This window comes from Sardina pilchardus, chromosome 12 (genome assembly GCF_963854185.1).
Source record: "Sardina pilchardus chromosome 12, fSarPil1.1, whole genome shotgun sequence".
NCBI classification, from domain to species: Eukaryota; Metazoa; Chordata; class Actinopteri; order Clupeiformes; family Clupeidae; genus Sardina; species Sardina pilchardus.
The window spans coordinates 8,759,445-8,774,202 of NC_085005.1; the positions used below are offsets into that span (position 1 = coordinate 8,759,445).

The 14,758-nt window shown below is 40.1% G+C and overlaps 1 protein-coding gene across 2 annotated transcripts; it reads right to left on the reverse strand.

The window, feature by feature from the left end:
- Positions 1-142: 142 nt before the first annotated feature.
- On the reverse strand, positions 143-14,471 carry pla2g7 (phospholipase A2, group VII (platelet-activating factor acetylhydrolase, plasma)). 2 transcript variants are annotated; one of them, XM_062550212.1, is made up of 11 exons: positions 14,260-14,471; positions 12,942-13,078; positions 11,509-11,659; positions 6,126-6,219; positions 5,855-5,923; positions 4,845-5,019; positions 4,309-4,422; positions 3,826-3,917; positions 3,094-3,264; positions 1,940-2,088; positions 143-1,686 (listed from the first exon to the last, which is right to left on the reverse strand). In XM_062550212.1, the coding sequence occupies exons 2-11, from the start codon at positions 13,041-13,043 to the stop codon at positions 1,586-1,588; spliced, it is 1,218 nt and encodes a 405-aa protein (XP_062406196.1). In that variant the 5' UTR covers positions 13,044-13,078; positions 14,260-14,471; the 3' UTR covers positions 143-1,585. The 2 variants fall into 2 exon arrangements, with proteins under 2 accessions (XP_062406196.1, XP_062406195.1); XM_062550211.1 differs by lacking the exon at positions 14,260-14,471 and adding an exon at positions 14,038-14,212.
- Between the last annotated feature and the right edge of the window lie 287 nt (positions 14,472-14,758).

Consider the following 14,758-nt stretch of genomic DNA (forward strand, 5'->3'; position numbering starts at 1 on the left):
GCCACTTAAAGCCATGTAGCTAAAACAACTTCATAGTACAAAACAATAACGGTTTATAACTTATTCTATAAATAAATCTATTTGATTTAATTCTGTGTAATTGGTTGATGAATGGTGTACAAATAAAGGAGTCCAGATATAATATATATATATTTCCATTTTAATCAACAATGTTAAAGTACAATGAAAACATATAATGAATGTCTTATTTAAAAGGATCACAAATGAATGTTTTATTATAGTTGAGGAAAAGGATATGGATGGCATCTGAGGTCTTTATCACATGGAATTCAATCAGAGACTTTCTAATTAGAAGACACAGCACTCAAAAAATCCTCCACAGAAATGCATGGAGCAAACTGCAGGGAAACGCAGTTTGTAACACCAGCATGGCAGTTGTCGACACATATCCCGCCCCTTACGTGGCAAAAAAAGTCGACATATGAATAATTTTGCCATACATTGTGCCAATCATGTGGTGTGTTGTGAATACATCATGCCAATTATGTGTTGTTACTGGAACAAGATTGGTGTTGTGAAGCCTTGTTGCCCGAATAGATGCATGATGAGTGCAATATGGCTGTGGAGAGACTTTGATTCAGTCAGCTGAAAGGAAAGTGATACAGATGCATTTTTGTATTTATAGCACAACGTATGAATACTGAAAATACAATACTATTAAAATAAGATTTGGCATAGTGTTTATGATTACAACAGAAAATATGTTGAAATTAAGGTGAGGAACCAGAGTAAGGCACAGTTGTAGGTTAGTGAATACTGATCACCATCTTGGTGAAAATGATACCTTTCTAAAGGCTTATCTTGAAATTGTGTAGCTGTCTTATGAAGACTGCATCCTTTTTAATGAGCACTGTCCAATGATTTTACAACACCTTAACCCACTTCAACCCACAGAACAGATTTCATTCATATTCTATAAAGGCATAAATTCATATAATCGATCATTTATTAGAGCAGAAATACTAATGAGCAGAATATTCCAATGTTCTCGGCCCAGTTCATAAAGGTGTATATTAAAGTCTGACTGATGGTAAACCTGCACAGCTGCAATTCAGGGCAATAACCAACCAAATGTTCTCCCAGCATTGGCTCAGCCTTATTGTACATAATATACATGCAAGTACCCATCAAATACATACTATTCTTCCTAAGAAAAAAAAAAAAAATTGAGTATGATTTAAAATTGTAGAAACAAAAATAGTGGTACTGATATACATGTAATTTAAAACTCATCCATGTAAGAAGCATCACACGTTATCCTGATCATAAAAATCACACATTTTGGGCTGGACCGTTAATATTCCACTGAGTGGAGTAACAGGGAGCCACACCTGGTGCGTAACTTAAGTGTTCCGTTTGCAAAGCATAAAAACCATAGTGGAAGCTAATTGTCGCAGCAGACACAACGCAAACAAAATGCTTCAGTTATGAGCCTGGTGTAGCTTCCCTGTTAGAGTGTATGCAGCTGGCCTTTCTTTTTTTTTTGCTCCCCATTCATTTCCAGTTACATTGTGAATACAAAACAACTTTTGGAGCAAAAGGCTCTCTGCCTAGAGGATACAGTTCATATAGACGAATGCGGTACAGTAATGTTGGTGCCTTGAATTAAGTTTTCATCCTTCCCATCAATCAGAGGGTCCCACTGATTAAAGTCTCTCTCGATAGCTGCAATACAAAAAAAACCTTTTAAATTTGAATTGCCATCATTTATCATCTATTGATCATTTTAACTTTGTAAACACTATAGTTTTGTGAACATTGATAGTTTCAAGTCTCAGGAAGTGTGCATTCTCTCAACTACATAAAGCATACAAAACTAAACTAAGCTGATAAGTAATTAAATGATCTTAGATGTGTGGCATTATCTTGCATTTGTTAGCAATGTGCAAAGAATGCATGTCATAATAAATCAACTCACACAGGTGTCTCTGCAAGAATGCCAAAGAGGCTTTGTTGCACAGGTCCATTGCAATATATGGGTTAATGTCCCCTTTCAACTTCAGCAACTTGCCCAGCCAGTTTCCCGTCAGGAAGGTGAAATCAGGAAAGCTTTGGTGCACTGTACCCCTGTTGGAGCGGAGGAGCCAATCATGAAGCACGTAGTTACAAATATAAATAAATAAAAAAACAATTCTCCTGATGTTGCAACATTTTAACACAGTGACCAAATTACTCAGCAATTCCACAGCTGGTGTTTAACATTTTTGAAAGACAACACGCATCTTAGTTTTAAAGATGTGACATACATGTCATGTCATGTCAGGAGAATCCTTTGTTTTTGTGAAGGCTTCTTTTTGTCAGTTTATCCAATTAAAGGAACACTTCACCGTTTCTTCACATTAAACTATGTTAGTCCCCTAATTTAGACGAGTTGATGCATACCTCTCACGTTTCAATGCGTACACTCACTGGCTCTGGCGCGGGGCGCAACTTTGATAGCACTTAGCTAGCCCAATGTATTCATTAGGATCCAAGCAGAGATGAAGTTAGAAGCGACCAAACACCTCCATGTTTTCCCTATTAAAATACAGTTACACGAGTAGTCACACGACCAAGTATGGTGAGACAAAATAAAACGTGGTGCATTTCTAAGCAGGTAAGAGGGATAACTATATTGTGTGGCGCAGTAATATCCTCACTCTTGCACTTTCAGTTTCACTTTGGAGTGAGGATATTACTGCGCCTGAGTCTAAGTGCTCCCAATATTATTCCGCCAGACAATATAGTTATCCCTTTTACCGGCTTAGAAATGCACCACGTTTTATTTTGTCTCACCATACTTGGTCGTGTGACTACTCGTGTAACTGTATTTTAATAGGGAAAACATGGAGGTGTTTGATCACTTCTAACTTCATCTCTGTTTGGATCCTGGTATGTATCAACTCGTCTTAATTAAGCGAATAACATAGTTTAATATGAAAAAAACGGTGAAGTGTTCCTTTAAATTAATCTGTAACATTACCCCATTTACTGATCAGTGCCCTCTTTTGGTAGAAACATTTGAATGACCATTACATTCTTGATGGACTGCAGAGAATCTTTAAGCACAACCAGCAGATATAGTTAGCAAACCTGATCGTAATCATTTTACGGGGAATGAATGCAGAGTCCAGCTTCTTGATTCGTGAGATATTGCCAGCCCACTGGAATTTCTCTGAGTTTATGAAGAAGATGGGCTGCTTGACTCGTGGGAAGATCTCCTCATCTATTGGGAACATCCACGTGTCCAGTGCAACACCACACCTTTAAGTAACCAGATTTCAAAGTAAAATTACCCCAAATGTGATGGAATCTGGGAAACCCCAGCAACAATTCTTGATTACTGCGCCGTTTCAACCCTCTCAGGTGAAATGTCACCAACTTCAAGAAGACTGAATCAAAAAACATTTTTACCTTGTCTTTGTGACCATTCTGACCCCCCATCCCCTCCCCCAATTCATAATGAGGCTGGTAGTTATACCCGAAAGGATGCCAAATAGGTGCAAAACTAGACTTTAACATCCCCCACCTCCTGCATAGCTTTCTTAGGGAGGTATTTAGGAAGCTTCTAAAGCATTGCAGACCCAACCAACATTTTGTCTAATACGTAACATCACAGATGGATAAATACTCCGTTCAACCACTCTTATCACCTTTTAAGACTCTGATAGCCACATCCTGTTATCAGAATCTACAGTTGGTGAGATTTCACCATGTGATGGGTTTTCCCAGTCACAAATGGAATGTCAGTCACATATAATTGGGTCTGTTCCGATATCAAATTTCACAATCTAAAAAAAGTTAATGAAATTGTGTGGTGCTTACTTGAATTTGCCTTCCTTACACAGACCTTCAATGACGGTGGCTCCTCCAAAGGAATGGCCCATAATAGCTATCTTACACAGGTCCATTGAGTTCTGTCCAGAAAGGAGCAAAGAAAGTACAAATTAAATACATTAAAGACACTTCGGTGGCATTACTTTTCTGTAATTTCCCCTTGGGGATGAATAAAGTATATCTTTCTATCTAGAATTAACAAAGATTGTTAAGGCGGGGCAAGAAACTTCATCAGAAGTCACTTCTGGGAACTTGCATGAGATTACGGGGGGTGGGGTGGGGGGGTGGTCGGTGGTCAAAGCCCCCCTGTATGCAGAGAAGAGGCCATAGACTTCAATGGAACTCTGCCCTGCATAACGGGGAATTTTGACAACCCCGCCCCCATTTTCTGGATTCCCGGAAGTGGCCTCTGATGGAGTATCTTGCTCCACCTTAACAATCTAAACATACAGGATATCTTGTGACACTTGCCTCCAATGTTGTGAAGTCGAACTGGGTGCGCAGAACATTTTCCACAGGGCTTCCAGAGTTGATTTCGATGAGCAAGTCCAAAGCCCGTATGCACTCGTCAGCTCTTTGCTTGACCTTATAGCAACAATTCAACAACAGATACAAAGCTCTAAACAAGCACATATTTACAAATTCACACTGATGGCTAATATTTCCTTTGGTCTCTTATCTCATTATTCCAGCCGTCAGGAAAAAAAAAAAACTTTCTTGGTACTCTTTCAGCTTATCTTTTAAAGTTCATTAAATATGGTCTTGTAGAAAAACAAAAATACAGCAGGATCACAAGAGTGAACATGTCCTCATCTGAACCTAAATTACCTTGTATTAATGTAATAATTGATATTTCCTGTTGGTTTTGGAACATGAAGTGCACATCCTGTACAAGTTGTACAGAAGATAATAATCACATATATCGTACATCACAAATTTTCATGCAAATTTGTTCCTGATTACTGTTTGCTATTCTGTCCGTGGCCTTGGGTGAGTGTAAATGGCACCTGTTTGTTCCTGAGGGGGAACTCATTCTCCCCAGGTTTCAGAGGTCTGTAGTACATCCACTGCAGGTCCAGATGAGGGGGGTTCACGCTGGGTCGTTTACACGAAACCTGCTCCTTCTGCTGTTCTGCTTCTGCCTTCTCCGTGAAATAGAATGTCGCAGATGCAGATTCGTCCCTTTTTTTAAAAACAAAATAATAATTTAAAAAATAAGTAAATTAAAAAAGATTGTGTGAAGGTGTATCACTATTTTAAAATCGGCTTTAGTCACTGAGATACTACGGTCTTCCTTCACTCATAGAAAAACAATCATAAGTCCCCTTGGATAAATAGTGACTACTAGACAATCAAACTTTTTTTCACCCAACTACAAATAAGGGGGAAACATACAGGCCTATTGTACAACAGTCTTTATTAATGCAAAAAAAAAAGAAATCAAAAGGAAGAGCAAAAAAGCTCACTCTCCTGACCACATGATGATAAAATGTATAGATTCTCTGTACTGTGTCAAACTAAACAAACACTTAGCAAACCCAGTATAGCGTTTTTCTGCTCGACCCAAAATTAGCTTTCACTTTACATTCAGGCATTGGGGCCCTTCAGAGACTAGACTAATGTGTTCCAGGCAGCTACCATGGATCAGTCTATAGACAGACATATACAGTGACCACATTCCCACGCTGACCTTTATGTTTGTCAGAGAGGCTCTGTTGCCCCCACCACCCCTTCCAATGGAAATGTGATGACCTAGTTTGTCTCATTGTGTGCAGCCTCTTCATATGTCTAGGAACATAAACACCACATGGGGCATATAGGAAAGGCTGGCTGCTCCTCTATGCGTCTGTGTGTAGAGTCAGGTATTCATGGCAGAATGTTTTTCACTGATTGAGGGCATAAGTGGTTTTAGTGTCCACTCCATCACATCACCACACACACAGACACACACTCTAAGAATTGACCTAATTTACCACACGTGATTATTTTCCCTCAAAGATAAATTTGAAAATGTTACCTGTGCTCCACAGCTGCAACAATGAACCCTTGAGAGGCCAGCTCGCAACATATGGCTGAGTACAAAGTCCTATGGAAACCAGAAGACGTTTAAAATATGTTTTAGCTGTTTCGACTTCATGCAGTTCATCTCGGCGCATATCAACATCCTCTTAATACACTCACTTTAATAAAACACACACTACAAAAAGTGACATTTTATTAATATAACCTTACAGTTGTAGGGCCCTGTCTGCTAGTTAAGATACTCTGAGGTTAGAGGGAGAGGTTACCTAAAAGCACCCAGTCCATGTGAGAAGATAACCACTGGACACTTTCCAGATGGTTTGTATGAAGCATTCCAAAAAGCTGGGATTTTACATGCCCCTGATTGACCACAAAGAAAAATCGGTTAAGTAACAAGTCATCAAAGAAGCCTAGCTTGTAGTTCTATTAATTTTTTACAAAGTTGCAAGACTTGAGAAAGTACACATATTCGTAACAAACTGCTGAGGAACAGGATGTTAGATTCAATACAGGTGTGTGATTAGTGCCATCATTAACTGTAATCAACAGCAGGCTTTTTGTGCATGCAGACCATGTTTCAAATTCAAGTTCACACAAACATATCAGTTGGCAGTAGGGTTGCAAAATTCCGGGAATTTTCAAAGTTGGAAACTTTCCATGGGAATTAACGGGAATATACGTGAATTAACGGGAATAAATGGGAATTAATGGGAATAAACTGGAAATATTGTATCTGGCAAGTCAGTATATGACAGAGACCTTAATGTAGTTGGAAAAAACCCATCTCTCAGCATAATGTTAGCTAAAACAACCTGATTTAATGCAAATTCAGTTGAATTTCTACCCTGCACACAGGTCAATTACATGCACACAACAATCAACATAGGCTACTAGTAGGGGTGGCACGGTTCACAAAATCCACGGTTCGGTTCGTATCACGGTTTAGGGTCACGGTTTTCGGTTCGGTACGGTTCTTGTTGTTATTTTTTCTTTTACTCTTTAACACTCCAGAAACATATTTCAGCATATAGCTTAATCATCCACAATTAGGCTAGAGTATTTAGAGCAGGGGTGGCCAACCAGTCTAGCATGAAGAGCCAAAAAAAAATCCACAAAACTCAAAAGAGCCGCACAACAAAAAAGGTGTCCATACTACAACAGCACAACATTAGGCCTACAGTTAGGCTATAGCTCCTTTGTTTTTCATTTAAAGTAAGACACTTGGCAGATGCTCAATGATCATTGAAAAATGATCAGTAAAGCAACAAAGATCAGACACACATCAAATTCCCCCTCACTGAATGACTTAGTACTGTTATGTATTGAAGTCGTTTTGATCTGCTGGCCACCGTAGTAGGAATTGCACTATTCTAGTTTTGATATATGACGGCCACCGTATTAGGAAGTTCGAGTGCTTGGTGTTGTTCCTGACTGTAATGATGCACGTATAACTTCAGTAAATGTTCCTGAACATTAAGCCTGGTGTCGCCTTCTTCCTCTTCCACAACCGACTTAAGAAGTACCATGAGCAATGCTCCAACAACTGATAATTAAATGTGACCGTCAAATAATCAAAAAGAAAACGAGTGACTGACGTCTATAGCCATTTACCTTGTAGCCTACTTGCAAAAGTATGTAGGAAATGTTCAGGTTTGAAGCTTTATGAATCAGTGGCATACCAAGTACCAAACTAACGTGTAGGCTAGAAACATATCACCTCCACAAATGAGGTTATGTTTTCATCGGGGTTTGTCTGTTAAGCAAGATGTTAAGCGGAGGCGCGAGATGTTAAGCAGGATGCGCGAGGCGGAGGTTTGCGATCTCGGAGTGCTTTTGTTTTGATTACTTTGACATAACCAGAGGGGTTATGCTACAAAACGATATCAACCTCCTTTTTAATGGCACGTGTTCCTTCTACTTACGATTAGCTTCCGGGTATTCCTGATTGCAACAGTAGCTGAGAATAAACACGTCTGCTTCTTTTTGGCAAATTCCTATCCATATATAATGACGGTAAAATTATTATTGTTAACTATTAATACTTACTTTTGGCAGTAGGCTACAATCAAATTCTGACATTAATTATTATTTACCGGAAATAAAGGCTATTTCAAAAAGAAAACGTTTAAGTCCGAGGAGAAGTGAGAACGTTAGTTGAGCAGCCGCGAGCCGCACGAGAGGAGGCAAAGAGCCGCATGTGGCTCGCGAGCCGCGGGTTGGCCACCGCTGATTTAGAGAATAGTTATCATGTAATAATGCACAAACTGAATTTGACTTCACATAAAGCACATTATTGTCTCAGGAAACTTTAAGCTTCAGTTGAGATTTTGATAAAGCAAGAGGGAAGACATTGATGATTTCAACAATCTTTTAATTTATTTGGCAGGGATGGTGCACCAGCACAAAATGTAGGTCGTCCACCCATATTTTTCATTGCATCGCCTTTTCATCGCTCTCCTTTCATATAGTGTGAATGATTTTTTAACAAGATGTAAAGCTTGTCTTTATTTGAAACACACACACATTATGTAATTATTTATACATTCACTGACATGTCTGATATTCATAACAGCAAACTTTATGCAGATTATATAGCCTACTATTCATTATAACTCCACCTCTTAAATTCAGCTGTCTGGCTGAAGCCTCACAATATTGTAAACAAAGTAGCAGGCTAAGCTCATCATAACCTACTGGTTGGACTGTTCAGTTTCCCCGTTTCAAGGTAAGCTAATACTTTTTCTCCTTGGGACAGGCCCTTTTAAGCTTTGGAGTTGAAAACATTGGTATTGAGATGGTCAGTCAACTTGAATGCAATAGCCTTCTAATGATGCTAACCGTTTTTAACAGTAATTTAGCTAATCGTCTTCTGTGCGTCATTGCGTGTTGTGTTCATGTAATACAGTATACATACATACTTTTACAGTTCTAATTCTATTACTTTGGATGCCTGTTTTACGTTGCACTTTTGACACTGTAAGGCCACCGTAGGTGCGTGCTAATTGTGTGAGGTTTTGGAGAAAATAAACAAGTGCGTTGCTGCATCCATGAAGTGAAGACTAGTCGTTATTTTAGCAACATAACATTGCGTTCACGATTGTGAATGTTCTATTTGGATTACTGTGCATGTCGAGGGCGGGTGTCCATTGAACGCGCAAGGAGAATGAGTCTACTTCTACTGTTTGGTGAAGTTGCACGCATAGTCTACAGTTGCGGAAGAACATGCTTCCACCCGAGCAGGGTCAGGTGCATCAGTTTGACCACGCTAGGGATGATCTCTTGCACTTGCCATTTCTAAAACCTTGCGCGCAGCACTCAAAACGCCATACTCCTACTCTCGCACGTAAGGGAAACACGTCGTCACATATGGGAATCAATTGCGCATGCCATAACTAGCCTGAACCGTAGGACCGTACGACGAACACACACTCCGAACCGTGACATGCGAACCGCACGGTTCGGAGCATTTTTCAAAAACCGTGCCACCCCTAGCTACTAGACATATGGGAAACCTAATTTTCCCGGTGAAAACGTCATTGCAAACGTTATCTCATGTGGGAATAACTGGTGCGAAACTGGGGGAAGTTTGCGAACTTCACTGTTGTCCTCATGTAAATGGAAGAACGTAATTTTGCATAAGCTCTAATGGGATGGTTAATAATCATATGGTCATATTACTGGTCTGATTTAGCTTGGCACTTTTAAAATAATCACAATCTGTGAGGTTTGGGGTCATACATGTATGTAATATCGGCATTTTTTGGCCAACCGAGGATTAGAATAAATTCATTACACATTTTTGTAACAAGTCGAGTTAAGTCAGTGTTCACGGCAGTCTTGGCTAATGTAAACTGCTAGTAAAAAACTAAATTCCCGTAAATTCCCATTAATTCCCTAATTTCCTGTAATTCCATAAAAGTTTCCCATTTTGAATATTTCCAAAATTCCCCAGCTTAACTTCCCATGGGAAATTTCCAGAAAGTTTCCGGAAATTTACCGGAAATTTTCCACCCCTTTGCAACCCTAGTTGGCAGTCCATATGTTAGTCCATATGTCAGTTTACTTAATTGACAGCAAAAAACATCTGACACCTTCTGAAAATACTATTACAGCACATTGTGTTGAGCATCGGCAATATTGTCAGTGACTTGCTGCGTTTACATGAGAGCTTTAATTCCGAATAAAACGAAGTTAATTCTGAATAAAAGTTAATTCCGCTTTAAAAGAGACCATGTAAACGCTTATTCCGCTTGAAAATGATTATTCTGAATTAAACTTAATTCCGATTTAAGTGGTTGGTTTATTCCGATGTTAAAGCGGAATTAACTCCCCTCCTTGATCATGTAAACCTTTATTCCGATTAAAAGTTTATTCCGTTTGTTTGGCGCATGCTCGTACAAGGAGGAAGAAGACGCGCATGCTCGTTTCATTGCTAATTTGGCTCCGTCTTCTTCCCCCCTTCTCCGACAGTCTTCTCCCCCTCAGCTAGCAAACGTGAAGCTTGACAATATTCTCGAGCTGCCGGTTAAATAGAAGGCCTATTATCAGAATTACTGTGAAACCCGTTTTCATTATGTTATTGTCCATGCTGTAACGTTAACCCGAGATGACAAAAAAGTTGCTAGCCAGCTAAAGTTTGTTTTCTTCCGGTAGACCTTATTAGGCTACGTTCATGCGCCGCCTGTCCAATCGGAACCCTTCCCGACCCTCAGACGTTCAGCGGAATACAATAAAGCGTAATTAACGTATGTTCCATGTAAACGCCAATTCGGAATTATTATTTCCATGTAAACTCGAAGGAGAATATTTTAATTCCGATCTATTTAATTCTGAATAAACTAATTCAGAATTAAAAACATCATGTAAACGTGGCCACTGGAACATACGTTAATTACGCTTTATTGTATTCCGCTGAACGTCTGAGGGTCGGGAAGGGTTCCGATTGGACAGGCGGCGCATGAACGTAGCCTAATAAGGCCTACCGGAAGAAAACAAACTTTAGCTGGCTAGCAACTTTTTTGTCATCTCGGGTTAACGTTACAGCATGGACAATAACATAATGAAAACGGGTTTCACAGTAATTCTGATAATAGGCCTACTATTTAACCGGCAGCTCGAAAATATTGTCAAGCTTCACGTTTGCTAGCTGAGGGGGAGAAGACTGTCGGAGAAGGGGGGAAGAAGACGGAGCCGAATTATCAATGAAACGAGCATGCGCGTCTTCTTCCTCTTCTACGAGCATGCGCCAAACAAATGGAATAAACTTTTAATCGGAATAAAGGTTTACATGATCAAGGAGGGGAGTTAATTCCGCTTTAACATCGGAATAAACCAACCACTTAAATCGGAATTAAGTTTGATTCCGAATAATCATTTTCAAGCGGAATAAGCGTTTACATGGTCTCTTTTAAAGCGGAATTAACTTTTATTCAGAATTAACTTGGTTTTATTCGGAATTAAAGCTCTCATGTAAACGCAGCAACTGTTAGACTAGCAGAACAGTGACTTCAAACACCGCGGTATGTACCAAAATTGACACATTTTACCCTAATAATCATGATCATTTCAACCAGTTATATCGTATCATACTCTCAAAAAGAATATCACAAAAACGTTTTTAATGGTACCAAATATATCCAGAATACTCACCAAAGAGGTAGCTAAAGATTCTTTCACTGAGTGAGCGGTTGATCTTCATGAAGTCAGCCAGGCCGTTAAAATACTCCTGACTAGGGATCCAGTCTGGCCTTTCCGAGTCCTCATAAGTAGTGCATGGATAGTACAGCCTGAGGAAAGTACCCTTGAATACAGCAAAAAGAAGATTGTTATACATATTAATTATGTTTTTAAAAGCATACTGTAAATACCATAATCTCTTAGTGATAGAAAGAAGAGAATAATATTTAGCATTGAGAGAGTATTACAAAAGTCAAATTAAATCTTGAAATTAAACTTTTCGCATCAGATCTGAACTATGATTTTCACATCATATCACCGCTCACCAGGATATGCATGACCGTCTCAGATGAGGTCAGCCAAAATTGTAGGCTTAAGGAAACCGCCTTGCAAAACCCAGTGTCGTTGACTTGGGTTGCATAAGTCAATATTGGTCAGAGATGGTGAAATGCGTTTTTGTGTTGTGTTTTTGATCAGTTCACTTCTGTTTTGTGTTCCTGTGTTTGACCAGGAAGATGTGAGAACATTACAGTATCAACAAATACAAAGTTATGTCAGCTATGAGTCGTGCTTTGGGTGACCAGACGTCCTGGTTTAACCAGGAGAGTCTGTAGGGACACTAAAATGTCCCGTTTACACCAACCACTATTGAAGTGTCCCAGTTGTCAGCAATTACGAACCCGACCATTAACTAAACCCATGTAGAAAGACTATAGCCTGAATGTCCGGCATATGATTTCGATAATGTGTGTGTGAACGTGTCAGTCAATTATAGGCTAGCAGTCTGCATGTTATCTTTGCAGCCAACGTTACAATGTATCTCTCTAAACATTGCAACACCTCAGTACGACAATGCCGAATAGAAAGTCATTATTCTCAAAATGACCTATGGCTGTGAGTTAAATGTTTTCATGCATGTCTGGATAAGGGGTGAGGAATGTTTAGGAGACGAACAATGGACTATGCATGTGTGTTTTGAGGTATGTGCAGGCGCTATTCTCTGACTGACAGTGCACAGAAGTTGTGCATTTACATAGGCAAACAATATTTACTAAATTGTCACGGTGGTGACACCGCAGAATCCCCTTTGAGTTTTGGGCTTAACGAAAAAAGTGTCCTGTCACATGTCTGGAATCAGAAATCTAGTCAGCCTAGTCATGCCGAGACAAAGGCAAAAATAAGGAGAGCTGCAGGCAACTATTGGAAAATAAGGAAGATACAGCCACACCATTGACAGTCACATCCCTTAATGTCATACCTCAATATGGTAATACTAATGAGAGTTCCTCCATGGACAGGTTCATGTAATTTCTCAGAGTCATGGTATTTCTCTCTCTCGCTCAGACACACAAACACGCATGCCTGGCTTAGAAACCTGATTTACATTTTTATTTACATCTTCTTACCTCTATGGTATGGCCCACCATGAGATCTGTGCAGCCCACCTGGTGGGGGCCATTCCCTGAGGGGATGCGCATGCCGCCGGTATGGCCACTGGTATTCCCCATGGCCAGCGCTGCCCAGGTCCACTTATTCCTTACGCCTGATCAGACAACACACACACACACACACACACACACACACACACACACACACACACACACACACACACACACACACACACACACACACACACACACACACACACACACACACACACACACACACACACACACACACACACACACACACACACACACACACACACACACACACACACACACACACACACACAGAAACTACATAAGAATCAGCTGACTCCAGTCCGCAGCACGAGTCGTTTCGCAGGGATCTGGCCGCTAAACCCACAAAAAGCAGAACTGAAATTCTGACCACCCTGCATGACATGACGGATCGATCCCTAGCGTAGTCTACTACAAAGTTTATACACATTGGTATTCTCGTGCAGTGACAAACAGCATCGCCACACATCAAGTGGCTGATGCTGCCACATTATTCTCGGTAACAATAGAGCAAACAGGGACAACAGCGAAAACAAACCGCACACACGGGGGCTAACAAAATGGTAATGCACACATCTACAAACGAACATTAGCTTAAGTGCAGTCATATCAGGGACGCAATGTAATCAACTCGTTAAACTCATAATAACATTGACATTAACGACACATTAAGAAGTACCAGCCGGTTTGATCAGTGACATTCTCTGGAAGTACTGACTCGTTCAGCAGTGTATGCGCCATGACCAAATGAAGTAAACAGAAAATGGTTACTAAAGCAAAATATCTAGGTCCACTTGGCTTAACCCCATTTACTTAAACAATGTCATCCTATACATTAGTGATTAGCAATTAAAAACAGGGCTGTTCGACATGTCCACGCGTTAGCAGGGCTTATGAAAAGTGTTAACTCACTAACTGGCTGTACTGTTCGCGTACTAGATTCGCATAACAAACTGACAGCTAGTAGTAACAACAACAGTTAGTCCTTGCGCTGCGAACGTGCAAATCGTCTCTCACATAACGCTAGGTTACAACTTACCTGCTGTTGATTTGGACAAGTCATATATTTTTTTTACTAACGCCAGCTGTACGAATCCAGTAAAGGTGAACATTGAAGGTGGTTGGCAGTCAACACTGACTAGCCTCAAGCTAGTGTTAGCTTAGCCCCGTACACAACAGCATGACCCTTCCCAATGGTTCATCTCGGGAGTGGCTAGAACTAATAGGCTACGTGCCGTGTGTGTGGGGCAACATGCCTTACCTTCGCTGTTGCAGGGTCAGTGTCTATGGTTTTCTCCCGACAGACAGTAGGCTACAGCCGTTTGACAGACTATAGATATATTTCAGCTGATTTAACAATATGATTTCTAACCAGCTCAAAGGATGGCATCAAAGAAATATTGAGTAGGGTAGGTTATATAACTTTTAAAAGAAAAAAATGTCAACTGAAAACTGAACTGTACTGAGCCAAGACTCAGTCACCAAAGTCTGAGTCACTAATTTCCTGGAACACATATCCTTTCTTTTAATCCTGGCCTAACATAACCTGCTTTCTTGAATTCCAACCTCTTTTAAGACTCGTCTATTCTGCCCTCTAGTGACAAAGCCAAGGCCATGTCCATCCTCTTGCAAGTCAGTCTATGATCTTGCCACTGATGGGCAAGTTGTCCTGAACATATTGTGCTTTTCAGAAATGTGTTGTCTGTAGAGAAGTTTAACTCTGTCCTCTGTTGGATGATGTAATTATCATATAGTCTGAC

What these genes read in the sequence shown, in the direction of transcription:
- pla2g7 (XM_062550211.1), bottom strand. Translation starts at nt 14,110, where the DNA reads ATGTTCACCTTTACTGGATTCGTACAGCTGGCGTTAGTAAAAAAAATA. An exon ending in CATGGACTGGGTGCTTTTAG is followed by an intron (nt 5,924 to 6,125) that starts GTAACCTCTCCC and finishes TGGTTTCCATAG; the next exon opens with GACTTTGTACTCAGCCATAT. An exon ending in TGTAAGGAAGGCAAATTCAA is followed by an intron (nt 3,265 to 3,825) that starts GTAAGCACCACA and finishes GGTTACTTAAAG; the next exon opens with GTGTGGTGTTGCACTGGACA.